This window comes from Anabrus simplex, chromosome 6, assembly GCF_040414725.1.
Source record: "Anabrus simplex isolate iqAnaSimp1 chromosome 6, ASM4041472v1, whole genome shotgun sequence".
Taxonomy (NCBI): Eukaryota; Metazoa; Arthropoda; class Insecta; order Orthoptera; family Tettigoniidae; genus Anabrus; species Anabrus simplex.
In genome coordinates, this window is record NC_090270.1 from 186998551 (window position 1) to 187013875 (window position 15325).

The following is a 15325-nucleotide window of genomic DNA, read 5'->3' on the forward strand; positions in this document are numbered from 1 at the left end:
TACTTATGCGTGACTTTACAATCAAATGGAAAAGGCTTCAAACACATCAGAGACAAAGCAGCCTCAGCAGTCGCAGCAATGAATGACATCAAGGTTCTTCGACAATTATCTATAGACAGCAATAGACCTATTCCACATAAAGATCTCCCCATCATGACATATGCATTAGAGATTATCTGGGAGTACCTAACAAAGGACAACCTAGCTGTACTAGAACGAGTGAAGGCCACGTATCTCAAGAAAGCTCTCTGCCTGGCAAAGAACACTCCAAGTTTAACCTATGAGCTGACAAGACAACCCTTCTATATAGAAGATCTACGATTAAGATTACCATTACCTTCCAAGACACAATACCAAGTTTACTTGAAGAGCTACAGGATAAAAAAATGCTAATATTTGGATATACGAGGCATGTTTTTTAAGTAAGTACAATTTTGAAATAAATGAAACAGATTTTTTAACAATTTTATTTTTATATGAAGCCTGTACATTACTCTACTTTTCAACATAATTCCCACCAATATTGAGGAATTTGTCATATCGTACAACAAGCTTTTGCATACCATCCTCATAGAAGTTGGCCGCCTGGTTTGTCAGCCACTGCAACACGGCCATATGTTTCTTCAAATGCAGGAACAAGTGGTAATCACTGGGCGCAAGATCAGGACTGTATGGAGGGCGATAGAGTTGTTCCCAGTGAAATGATGTGATGAGGTCTTGGGTTCGATAAGCCGCATGTGGGCGTGCACTGTCATGAAGCAAAACGACGCCCTTACTGAGCATGCCACGTCTTTTGTTCTGAATTTAAAGTCTCACAATACGTTGCTGAATTGATTGTCTCACCACGAGGCAAAAAGTCCACCAGTAACACCCCCTTTCTGTCCCAAAACACGGTACACATGATTTTCCGGGCTGACATTGTTTGCTTAAACTTCACTTTCTTGGGTGAAGTTGAATGTCGCCATTCCATAGACTGCTGTTTTGATTCAGGTGTAACGTAGGCCACCCAGGTTTCATCCCCCGTTACAATTTGACTCAAAAAAGCATCACCTTCCTCGTGGTAACACTCCAGGAAAGTTAAGGCACTGCCCAAAGTTTTCTTTTGTGTTCCTCCGTCAACATTTTCGGTACCCAGCATGAGCACACCTTTCAGTAATTTAATCGTTCACTCACAATTTCATAAAGAACATTTCAAGAAACTTGAGGAAACACGTCAGATAACGATGTAATCATAAAGCGACTGTTTTCTCTCACTGCTCGGTCAACTGCCAGCACCAAATCTTCACTAATGACTGAAGGTCGCCCACTCCGTTCTTCATCATGCACATCTTTGCGGCCACCTTAAATGCTCAAACCCATTTCCTAACCATTCCATCGCTCATAATGTTTGGTCCGTAAACTGCACAGATCTCATGATAAATATTTGTAGCTTTCAAAACTTTTGCACTCAGAAAACGAATAACAGACCGGACTTCACAGTCAGCGGGACTCGATCAGCGAGGCCATTTCAAATGCTTGCCAACAAACGTACACAAGGGCGACTATTGCCGTAATGGTGTCTCAGCCTTGCCAATAGATGCAGGTACACAGCACGCATGAACGCAATGCTGACTGCAGCGCTGCATCGGCGGAATATTAAAACGGTACTTACTTAAAAAAACATGCCTCATATTTCTACCGAACAGATGCCATGATGACGTCAGAATGGAAGAATTCTGGCTATGACCTGCAACACACCATGACATGCTTCACGGTCTATGGATTTCACTACAAGGTGTGCAATAGAAAGTACTTCCATGAACCAGATGTAAAGTGTGTTTATGAACTGTGTGGAAAAATTTGCCAATGGTATCATGCAGAGCTGTGCTCCAAAAGAACAATATCTCTAGTTGAACTAGGCAATTAAGATAATTTCTCTTTCCTAACTGCACACTGTGTGCTATCCTCCTATAATAATTATAGGTTTCTATGGTGATATGCTCACTGGTTCCTGCACAACATATCATACCAATGTGTCAGAAATTTCTAACAGTTTTAGGCTGACCTTGTTGGGTGTACTGGTTGACCCAACCTTTCTTACAGTACATCTAAACATAACCAGCTTTTTCTCAGGAAACCTCCCTCAGTTCGAGAGGTTCCAAGAATTGTTGAATAGTATGTGTCAGATGTGATCTTCAAGCATTCCTAGTTAGTCTTTATAGAGTGAGGAATAGCTAAATTCATATACCATACTTCTCTATCTGGGGTCATACTGCACACTATATCTATAAATCGGTGTTCTTCCCAGAAATTTTAATTAGCTGCGTGGCAGGAATGAGTAGCCGGGCATGGAATACTATGTAAAAAATGAGTATGATAGAATTTCAATTTATTTTCCTCAAGTCATTAACAGCACTATCAGAAAAATGTTAACTGCAAAATTCAACTACGGTATTTTAGTGTTATCATGAACAAGACAAAGTATTTTGAACTTATAGTGTTTTACTGTACATTCATAATCATACTCGGTTGCTGTGGAATGCCATACAGGTTTGTGAAGTCATGTGGAATTGAGTGCTCGCATGCGATTCCATGCTAATCCAGACACCGCTCGTTCATGACATAGTCAAGCTAAACATTTACACTCCAATGTAAATGATGCAATTATGCTGACAATAATGAAGATGTATCATTAAAATAAACAGTTTTACAGTATTTACAATCTGAAGCACCCAATGACTCAGACATGTATTAATATTATGTAACTAGCACATATCTAGGTTATGTTAGCTAGGTGGTCTGTAAGAAAGGTCCTAGGGAGAATGCTGAAAATGATAAGATTTGAAAAGCAGGAGTATGGCTGATTTGAGAAACTCAAGTGTGGCTGCAAAAGACATTACAGGCTAATCCTTGTATCTTTTGGTGAGCTTAGCAGTTTTTTTAATTGTCTCTTGCTGATAAGTATAGTTTACCAATCAACGACAATCACTACATGAACTATCTAAAAACTATGCACAGAGTGGTAAACAGCAGACTAATGAATTTTATGCACTGCAGCCTTCTCAATTCCAATACTGACTTAACAATAACTTTAGGTTGCCTGAAAAGAAATATTTATCAATCTTTCCAATCTAAGAACCTGAAGGTATTATATTTCCAATCTTACGTGAATATACTCCACCAAACAATACATTTACTGACTTAAAAATATGAACATGAATAAGGAATCATTTGAGTGATGGTACAGAAAAAGGAGAAACAAAAAGAGATTTCATTACCATTGCATTCAGCACAGAATAAGGTCACTTTTAAACATCATTAGACCACCACCTTGTGGCTGGATACAAGTAATGAAAACATAAAATGAGGAAACGATAGATGTCTCTTTACTTGCAGCAGATTTACTCAAAATTGTTGAAAATTATTCCTAAAAAAATCTTTTTCTCTCCAACTTGGAAGAAACTGAAGACCCATCTGGTATCAAATTTTTTATTTGCGACACATAAGACGACCCAGTGGGCAAATAAAGTACTGTATTGAAATGCGACATAACCACTCCTTGAAAACCAAAGCTGTGTACAGATGGAAACTGCTCACTGGCACTCTGCCAGGAAAGGTAGCAAACAAGGCCACAGGATTTCTTCAAAATCCTACTTTGCAATCAATGACCTTCATATTGCTACCAGTGATGAACAACAATAATATGTGATAGTTGTCTATACTATCATACCAGAATGAGTGTACGTGTGGCATTGTTAAGTGAGGCAGAAACTGAAGTGCTCATCCGTGGTTCTATGAACTCTGATATGGTAGGTTTCATTTTTGCTCTTTGTTTTATTACAAGATATTTTATGTCGCACCAATGCAAAGAGGTGTTACAGTGATTATAGGATATAACAGGACTAGGATTAGGAAGGAAGTGACCATGGCTTTTATTAAGGTACTGATTTCCTTGGTGTGAAAAAACAAGAAACCACAGAAAACCATCTTCAGAGCTGCTGACAATGGGGTTCAAACTCGCCATCTCTCACATGCAAACTAATAGTTACGTGACCCACATCGCATAGCAAACTTGCTTGGTGACACGGTGGTCATCCACTAACAAAGAAAAGGGTGACTAACTGCTACAGAATACATTATTATTTGGTAGCATTCAATACAACCATATGCTGATACCACTGCAAATAAAGGTGATGTTTAGGAATTAATGACAGAAAACAAAGGTCGTCGAGATAGCAGATTTACCAGGGCCAGGCATCTGGTAGAGATAAGCTGTTCTAGCGAGGTTGCCACATATCTCTAAATCAGAGGTTCTCAGCTGGGCGCCCGTCGAGGCCAGGCCAGTGCGGCCAGGCTGACCTGACGTAAATGCAGGGAGATTACATAACAAGCATACGTCACAGAGAAGCGAGAGAGTGAACGCACTTTGCAGGGAAGCGACGAAGTTGGATCACGTTCAATTGTGATTACAAAGCTCTCCTCCACTACTTAGCGAAATGCTGATTGGGGTGTGTTATTAAAAATAAAAAACAAGAACCTGACCTTTTCAAGATATTCCGGTTTTATTCCGGTTTGATTTATACTGTGCTCGATATAAACAGTCAGATTTTCTTACGTTTATTCATTCAAAGAAAACTGACATGTTATACCTTTTATGTTACAATCTAGAAAGGCATAAGGTTTAAGCGTACAAGCTACGATTTACAATTCCTTGGATGGGAAGGACAGTATTTCCATTTTTAAAGAAAGTAAAATTCCTGTTATTCATTAAGCAAAAAATAATATAATTAACTTACATAATCTAGATTTTGCAGTGTTGTGTTGCTGTGCGACTTTCCCTGTTCACTGAATTTCTGAAAATAGTATTTAAAATTTAACAGGCGTCCGATGATAATAGCTTGCCTGTAAATGGCGAGAGGGAGTTTCATCACGAGTGAGGACATAGCAGGGTTAAAGTACAACAACAACAATTTAAATATACCTACCAGATAGATTTTATTCCTGGTAAGCATGATTGGATTGTTGGAGAGTTTATCAGATAACAACCACAACCCATAGCTTATCCACCTTAACTCCATATTATATAAGAAGTGTTTCTAAAGCACCTCTTAAAATGTTATAGTGAAAATTGTAATTTATTACGTACATTATAAAAATATTTAAGGTTGTAGGCCAACTCATTACTGTATCCGGTCAAAATACATAAACTGCAATGAACATAAATAACTTATTTCTCACAATGCAGATTGAAAATGACATGGATTTCTGCCCTCTTTCATTATTTTCTCCCTCCATTTCAAACTCTGGTATCATAGCAATGATTGAGAGTGACTGGGAGAAATTCGTCCAACCTTCTCGGCCTGTGATGTAGCCACGTCACTGCCAGCCTGCCCACTTACAGTGCTGGGCGCCTGCAGGATGGAATGCCCAGTGTGAGCACCTCTGCTCTAGAAAGTGGACAAGGAAGATCAGTTCATGTCTGTCTGAGAAACAGTCATCTGCCCTGGGGTTTGTACACAAATGACTTCATGTTTCCACAGTCCTCAAAACAAACTGACTGTGATGACCAAACAGCCCATATCATGGACATTCGACACAATGTCCACCCTGCCCCTTCATATCACTACTATATTAGCCTCTTTCAACCTTCATCACTTGTTCATACCGATATCTCAGGTGTCATCTACGTATGCCTACCACAAAATGGATCACTTCTAGTATCATGCATGTCATGTTACATACACATTTCTGTGGATTGTTCATATAATCCACATGAATAGTACCTGAAAAATCCTTATATAATGCATGTGCATGAGCCATCGCATGAAACACTACAATCATTTCCATATCTACCACTGATATAGTTATTCATCAAATTTGGCAATTATATAATATTTTTTTACTTAGTGCACAAATATGTATGTCAATATTTTCGCGAGAACTTATTCTAAAAATAAAGCTTCTTGCGCCAGTAAGGCACGCTTCTTAGCTACCTTTATCCTTTAGAAGCCTGATATTTTGACCTATAGCTAGCTGCTGTTAGAAAATAAATTGAGAATTAACTAGCACTCTGAACAAGAGTATCTCAGTAAGTATCAGTGACAGATCAGCAGCTCTTATTAGTCATATTATGGAATACATTACCTGGAAGATACTTTTAATATGAGGCCAGGCAGAAGGATTTCCACCAGGCATGAGTGATGGTCCATATCGAGCACCATCTTCACCTCCAGACACACCAGAACCCACAAAAAGTATTCCCTTTTCAGCAAGCTGCTTACAGCGTCGCTGAGAGTCCTGATACTCTGAATTACCTCCATCAATGATTATATCACCTTTCTCCAGCAAAGGCACCAGTTTTGCAATGAAATCATCCACTGCCTGGCCAGCTGTTAAATATTCAGAGACTATATAATATAAACACAGACACGTGAAAAATTGTCTTTTACAATACAAAGGAGAAATTCATATTAATCCATATTGACCAAATACATTAAATTTAAATTCAATTAACAGTTGAACCACCAATCAATATTCTAAAATTGTATTACAATATTATCCATACATGATCCTCTATAAGGGCTTCCACAGAGTGATTCTTTACCTCAACATCATATTAATTAACAGTATAATACTATTAGTCATATTATAGAATATTGCAAACATTTCTTAATGTATGTACTTCTATAATAAAATTTTAAAATTGGAAGTTTTAAAATTGAATTTAAAATGGGATTTCAAAGTACTCTGTCATGGGTTTAATGGTCTTCAATAAGTAGTCAAAACATTGCACACAATTATTAATCTTTGGTTCTGATGCTAAAATATCCAATTTAACATTTTTTCTTCTTTTATGACCAGATAGGATCATTTTAGTCAGTCCGTCGTTCAGGTATCTTTGAAGGTATTGTTCGGGCTTTGCGGTTCTCCCAGTACTTCTTCAGATGCTCCGATCTTCGTGCCCTTTCCTCAGTTGAAAATATGCGTGTTGTTGGTTTGTTTTGTGTAAGGGTAAAGCAGAGGTTTGTATTCATGAGTTTTGTATTCAATTTTATCTTATTCGTGGTGTCTTCTATTGTAAGGCCTATTTCCTTCAGATCCTCTCTTACTTCTCTGATCCATTTACATCCTGTTGTGGTATTTTTTGAGACAAGATTGTGTTGCACTAGTTGTTTCATAAGTCTCGAATCCTGCATCCTCATGATATGTCCAAAGAATCCCAGTCTCCTCTTACGCATAGTATCTGTAATGAGTTCTAGCTCTTTGTACAAGACTTTGTTAGGTATATTAACTGCCATTGTCCATCTTTCTGGTATTTTTTGTTGATGCAGGTTCTTCCAATCCTCCTTTCAATTTTCTAAAGTCTATCAGTCTTTGATTAAATGCTGATTCTTTCTGCAGTGACACAAACTCAACAACAAAATGACGTATTTATTACTTAAATTAAAACATCCTGACTGGCAGATCAACTGATAACTTTAATTAATTATTCTACCAAATGGTTTTAGCCATAGTGGTGTTCCTAATACATGAGCACAGTTGTTGCATTGCCTTTAATATGATTACTGAAGCCTGAACCAAGAAGTTTCTAATTATTAACTTCTACCCCTATGTTGACCCCAATGGATATTCATTTTATTTCTGTACTTGTCTGAAGAGTTAGAAATTCACAAAGTATACTTTGCACTTTGTTAATGCAAATATGTAGATAGCATGTTGTTCCTAACCTTTAACCAGCATCATGACTCTTCGAGGTTTCTTCAACTTCGACACCATCTCTTCTAAACTGTGTGCGCCGATCACCTTTGTACCTTTGGCTTCATTTGCTAGGAACTGATCTACCTTCTCAGTAGTACGATTGTAAGCACACACAACAAAACCATGATCATTCATGTTGAGGATTAGGTTCTGACCCATAACAGCCAGACCAATAAGAGCAATGTCAGCCCTGAAACAAAAAGAAAAACAGTCAATTGGCAACTAGCGGTCTAGGTTATAGTGTCAAACTAAACCAAATATTAAGTCATATCAAGAGAGACAGGCTAAATACAATGACATATCAGTGTGTAAAGAGGGAGCAATAGAAAGAGGAAATAAGGGCAAACATGGAGAGAAAAAATGATAGAATCTCCACATCTTCATACACTGCAGTCTGTAAATAGACAGTCCTCATATATACATTTCTTCTCAGCCTCCGATGAACTTGTTTCTGCTTCCCAGCTTTATCAGGAGGGTGAGCATCGACACTCGTGGACAGGTGCATGTATCAATGCCGACAGAGGGCATTTTGAACATTCTGTGTAAGAAAGAGTTTCGTGTGGTGTGCTGGTATGTTCTGTTTCTGTGTGTTTCTCATGGTTCATGTGCTATGTAGAGTTGTAGAAAATGAGTTCTAACAGAAATAAAGCATTTCCAGATATATGTCTTATAGTGTCTTCTACGTGTGAGAAATGTGTCCCAGAAGTTAAGAAAAAACTAAAGCTGGATAAACACAGGAAAAGGGAAAAGATGATTACAGCAGTAAAAGCCTAGTACAAATACAGGAGAGAAGGATCCCAAAGGGTCCTTTCTCTGTTCCCATCCTTTTATTTATGGCTTTATTTGTTCTATTACTTATATTGAATTAAATATTTAATGTGGCAACTAGTTTCATAAACATATACAAGAATGCTGTGTTTTTTTTAACTTTTCAAGTGGTAATGACAGAATACATCATGATAGCCACATGGCTTGTTAAGTGGTTATGACGGAATATATTGTCATCACATTGTAAATGTCTTTCAGTGATGGTTATGATGACTTACTTGTCATAGGAACAGAGATTGCATTTTATTGTGGGTATACAGTGTGTAACAATAATGTTCAGCCAAACTTACAGGACACATTCCTCACACATAGAAGAAAATGTGTTATATACACCTGGAAATAATTTATTTCTATGTTAGAACTCATTTTCTACAACTATACATAGTACATTAATCATGAGAAACACACAGGAACAGAACGTACCAGCATAAAATGCTCAAACCGCACTGTCAGCATTAATACATGCATCAAACCACTGTGGCACTGAATCCTGAATGTGTCTATGTATCCCTGAAGTATTGCTTCTGGTTTTGCAGCTTTCCACAATACGAAGACTCTCTGCATCTTGTACAGTACCGCCTGACAGGCTGCTGAGAGTGGTAGAGTAAGCATAATGGCAGGTGCAAGCCGAGCTCAGAAACATCTGCAAGAAGTACTATGTGATTTAATACAGTACAACAATTCAGAGAGAAATGTGTCATCTGATAGTGAGACTGACGTTGAAATGTAAACGCCATTGGCTTTATGTCCCTTTAAGGTTTTCAGAGATGTCAAGGTGCTGGAATTTTGTCCCATGGGAGTTCTCTCTAACGTTCCAATAGATTGACAGACACGAGACTGACATATATGAGCATCTTCAAATACCACCTGATTGAGCCATGATCGAACTAGCCAACTTGAGCTCAGAAGTCGAGCACTCTACCACTTTAGCTACTCAGCCCAGTAGTTGATGAGCCACGTTACAGCGAGTACGATGGTGAACGTGACTCAAATGAACGTGACTGTAGCTCTAGCAGCGATATCCAGATCAATGCATGGACAAAGATAGGATCTGAATGGCCTTGGTTCACAGTTACAGTGCAACTTGGACTAAATGTACAAACTAATGACTTGCCTTAAGGAAAATGTGCTACTCTGGGAGCAGCAAGTCAAAAGAAATGTACCACTTGAAAGGTTAATATCCCTTTAACAACTGTACACTCTAAGAAATGAAAAAGACAGAATTTTGCCTTAACAAGGAATTCTTATATCAGTAATTTTATTAACATGAGTCTTTTGCACTAAAACACTCTTACATGGCAAGTGACTGATCTGGTATATTACACCACAACCTTCAGTACATAAAGCAAGCACTAATCAAATGCACTATGCAACTGATCTACAAAACAAAGAATGCATACAATATATTCATATCGATGATAGAAGGAACTACAGTCAATCGATTACTGTGATGATTCCTGGATTCTCTAAGAAATATTCTGTATGTCCTGGAAGCTAACGTCAGATTTCTTCAAGCAACTGTTAGAAAAGCTTGCAAAATGCAACAAGAAGCAAGGCGTATGATTGTTGAAGACTATGATGATGATTATAATTTTTTCAACTATCTGTGGAACAAAAAGACGACAGCATGGATTAAGGAAGTTTGTGAAGATCTGGAGAAGTCCAACATCCATGAAGTTCAGATGTTAGACAGGAAAAGCCTGGATGGATGAACAGAAAAAACAGCACAGCACCCCTATGAAGGAGTAATGGAGGAAGAGGAAACTTTAGAGAAAAAAATGAAATTCTAGCATGATCCTACATGGTCAATTCACAAATTTAAAAAAATTAAAATAATAATAATTGTATGACCTCAGCTACCATTTGCAGGCACTTTGATTTGATGCCATTTAAGCTGCCTGCATGTCAAATAGATGTTCCACTTTACTCCATCAGATGGTAGAGAAATGGACCTCTGTAGGGTGATTTTTAGCTGTATTTTAATTCCTTTTTTCAGGTAAATGCCAAACGTGTTACCAGAGATCTATTAGATGCCACCATCATGCGACACAGAGTGCACAACGGAAGTTTTTCCATCCTTAAGAAAATATAAATACCTCTGCTGAGTTTGATCACACAATCTCTGGATCCAGAGACCATCACTCTACCACCAGTCCACAGAGGGAGCCAACAACTATTCAGATATACATAGTTTTTCTTCAATGAACTCTGATTTCATCTTGTACACTGAGATAGTTGTTTATAGGTGGAGATATGGCCAAGAGGCATTTTTGTGCTATGGCTATGTGTCATTTGAGTTATCAGTCCACAGATTGGCTTGATGAAGCTTTCCATGTTACCCTATCCTGTGCTAATCTTTTAATTTCTACATGACTACTACATCCTACATCTGCTCTAATCTGCTTGTCACATTGTCATGCCTTGGTCTACCCCTACCATTCTCACTGTCTACACTTCCCTCAAAAACAAACTGAAGAAGTCCTGGGTGTCTTAAGATGTATCCTGTTATTCTCTTCCTCTCATCAAATTTAGACAAATCAATCACATCTCACCAATCTGATTCAGTATCTCTTCATTTGTGATTCAATCTACCCATCTCACCTTCAGCATTCTTCTGTAACACCACATTTCAAATGCTTCTATTCTCCTCCTTTCTGAGCTAGTTATCATCCAAGTTTCACTTCCATACAATGCCACGCTCCACACAAAAGTCTTCAAAACAATCTTCGAAGTAAGCAACTTTCTTTTCTTAAGAAAGGCCTTCCTTGCTTGTGCTAGTCCGCATTTTATGTCCTCCTTACTTCTGCCAGTGTTAACTATTTTACTACCCAAGTAATAATATTAATCTATATCCTTTAAGACAATTTCCTAATCTATGTAATATTTCCTGCATCACCTGAGTCATTTGACTGCACTCCATTACTTTTGTTATGGACTCATTTATTTTCATCTTATCTCATAATCCTTCATCAAGACTGTCCATATGATTCAGCAATTTTTCCAGATCTTCTGCAGACTACAGTAAGATAAAATATAATCGGCAAATATTAGGGTTTTGATTTCCTCTCCTTGAATTGTGATTCCCTTTCCAAATTCCTCTGATTTCCTTTACTGCCTGTTCTACAGGGTGGTTGGAAATAATGTGAACCGGGTATATGAGCATTAGAGGGTTGGTCATGCTGATAAATTATTTGAAAGAACTAATTTGATATCTTGCACCATTGTCATTTCATCAGCAGCTCAAGTTAGCCAATCAGATCGCTTTGCGGACGAATTCAAATGGACTTTGTGTGCAGGTGTCTGTATGTGATTTAAGAATGGCTTGAGAGCCATGCCAAGAAATCAGCATCAAACAAACACAGTTGGTTTCAGCCAGTGTCACCGTAGCGTACTTGCTTCAGTGCGATACTGTCAGCTCGGAGGTTTGTATTCAAACCCCTCCCCTGGCGAAGTTTCATTCTTCGACTGGTGCTCTCCTGCCGGTCTTAAGTCATGCACAGATTTAGCAACACAGCCTCGCAAAGCCCATTTAAATTCACCCACGATGCGATCTGACTGGCTAACTCCTGAAGCAGGTAAAATAATAATGGTGCAAGATACTGAATTATTTCTTTCAAATTATTTATCAGCATGACCAACCCTCTAACTGTCATATACCCGGTTCATGTTGTTTCCGACTACCCTGTATATAACATTGAAAAGGAGGGGGGTGGGGGACAAATGAAGGTTTGTGATGTTCTAGGTCAAAATAATGTAATTATTGTACTGACCTCTTTGTCACTCCCCAGCGACTGAATGAAGTCAGGTGTTTTGAGAACATTCCTGAAGACTATGTGATATTACTTTTGTTGGTATAGGCTCTTGATTTCAGCATATGCTCTATTACAAAGATGGTTGCCTAGATATACTTCCCCTTAACTCACAAGCACACACACCAAATTTCAGGACACAAACAAGCATGGGATGCATTATACTCCAGATTCTACTCTCTGTAAAATTAAAGAGATTCATAGTCTGTAATAAGATATTAATCGGGAGTTTTAGGATACACCTATGTAAAAAATAATTCTTCTTGTGGGCTACTACCTAGACACATGCTTTTATTTGTTTCTAAGACTATATCTAGTGTAGGAGCACAACTTGTGAACACTTCATATATTCTGCATGTTAGTACAAAATGACTTGGATGTCCTAATATTATTATCAGACATAGTCCTTGTTTATTTATTATGAGGATGGATTGATAAAACAAATTATATCATTTAAAGCATATATTAATTAGGGAAATTCTCTGATGAAGTGCATTAAAATTAGACATTGAAAAGGAGGGGGGTGGGGGACAAATGAAGATCAGATGGTCTGAACAGGAACATTTCAAATCAGGAAGAATTTTTGTCGCTAAACTAAAATTGAAATAATCTATACTAATTGGCCATAAAAACTCATACAAGAATGGAACGTTCTTACATAATCTTTACACAGATAATCCATTTGATGCCTGGGAAGTGCTGAAATTCCCACTCAAGAATGCATTCTTGCAGAACACGTGACTGTGTTTCATGCAGATAAGCTTGCTGCACTGACAGTAAATATTTCAGTTTCTTTGCCCTTCGTCTGAAAGTCCAACAGGATCAAATACTTGTTCCATGCCTTCTTTTCTATTAGTTTGTGGGGTAGGTTACGCTTTTGGAGACCAATGTTCCAGTGCAAGTTAATTTATGAACCTTTGGTAAATCCCTGGTGAGAGGAACACTCATAAACCTTGAATATTTAATTTCTGTAAACCAGTCATCATAGAAAATGTCCAGTTACTGGCACACAGATGGCCATTAATCATTTTAAAACATCAGCTGGGGAATTAGACACACAATAAGGTCTCTCTGGCTGCACACCAACATCTACTGTGCCACCATCTAGAACCAACGCACGTCTGGAGATTCGAAGATATTTATATCATATTTCACAGGCTTACATTTGATATACCGGTATTGTCTAAACAGGCACTTGCCACACAATAGTTTTAAATTTTTGTCAGCAGTCAGATATTCGGATGGTGAAAATCCCTTCTGGAAGTTACTGATGATCTCTGTTCAAAGTATTGATGTTGTTGAACCACACACCTAAAAAGATAAGATTATTTTTTTCCCCATAGTTGCAGGGAAAAAATCCAATTCCACTCTCATTGCTGTTCTATCATCTTTCATAAAATAATTATACAAGTTTCTGGTTTCATGCATGCTAAGTCTAGTTCATTAGTAAGGAATACACAGATTTCACTATGACATACATATACATCCATCTTTATAGACTGTTATGCCTTTCAGCGTTCAGTCTGCCAGCCTCTATGAATGTACTAATCACCACCACAATCCTCTATTTGTAACTAGTTCTGTGGCTTCGTTTAGTTCTATATATCTTATCTTTAAATTGTTGGAAACCGAGTCTAACCATTGTCATCTTGGTCTCCCTCAACCCCTCTTACCCTCCATAATAGAGTCCATAATTTTCCTAGGTAACCTATCCTCCTCCATTCACTTCACATGACCCCACAGTCAAAGCCGGTTTATGAGTACAGCTTCATCCATCGAGTTCATTCCTAACTTAGCCTTTATTCTCCCCCCCCATTCTGAGTACCCTCCTGCCATTGTTCCTACCTGTTTGTACCAGCAATCATTCTCGCTACTTTCATGTCTGTTACTTCTAACATATGAATAAGATATCCTGAGTCCACTCAGCTTTCACTCCCATAAAGTAAAGTTGGTCTGAAAACAGACCGATATAAAGATAGTTTAGTCAGAGCCGACTTCCTTCTTACAAAATACTGTTAATCGTAACTGCGAGCTCGCTGGATCAGCTTTAATGCAGCTTGATTCAATCTCACTATACTATCATCCTGGGAGAAAACACATTCTAAAGACTTCAAATTATCTACCTGATCCAGCTTTGTATTCCCAATTTGACATTCAGTTCTCTTGGATTTCTTACTTACACCAATTTAGTCTTAGAAACATTAATCTTTATATCATACTCATTGCACCTACTTTCAAGTTCCAAGATATTAGACTGCAGGCTTTCAGCACAATCTGCTATTCAGATCAGATGGTCTGCATAGGCCAGACTGCTTACTACATTTTCACCTCACTGACTCCCTCCCTGCCATTTAATGCCTTTCAGCAATTGATCCATGTAAACTATGAACGATAAAGGTGAAAGTTGTTGATAAATTTAACCACTTGATTTGATCCTGTATTGACTTGTCTAAAGCTATGGAAAAAAACTATTAAAAATAGTTTGTGTTGGGTCCACCCTTGTCAATACACTTTTTATAATTGAAAATTATTTATTCATACGTGTTTCAGGAAAATTGTGCATTCCCTGATGAATGCAATTGACAAGGTGGACACAACACGAACTACTTTATTAAACTTTTTTTTTTTTCCCCCCCATAGCTAAAGGTGAAAGATTACAGCCCTGTCTAACCTCTGTAAGTACCTTGAACCAAGAACTCATTCTACTGTCAATTCTCACTGCAGCCCAATTATCAACATAAATGCCTTTGATTTATTTTAATAATCTACCCTTAATCCCATAGTCCCCAGTACAGCAAACATCTTTTCCCTCGGTGGTACTCTATCATATGACTTCTCTAGATCTATGAAACAAACATAAGTGTCTATTCCTCTTGCAGCATTTTTCAATTACCTGCCGCATACTGAAAATCTGATCCTGACAGACCCTCTGTGATCTGAAACCACACTGC

At 38.0% G+C, this 15325-nt stretch overlaps 1 protein-coding gene across 1 annotated transcript in view; it reads right to left on the minus strand.

The window, feature by feature from the left end:
* Pgd (phosphogluconate dehydrogenase) overlaps positions 1-15325 on the minus strand; it is a 93846-nt gene that overhangs the window by 66621 nt on the left and 11900 nt on the right. The window contains exons 2-3 of the mRNA XM_068228360.1: positions 7707-7927; positions 6124-6368 (exon numbers count right to left, since the gene is read on the minus strand). Of these exons, the coding sequence (XP_068084461.1) occupies positions 6124-6368; positions 7707-7927 (466 nt within the window). The remainder of the gene's footprint in view (positions 1-6123; positions 6369-7706; positions 7928-15325) is intronic.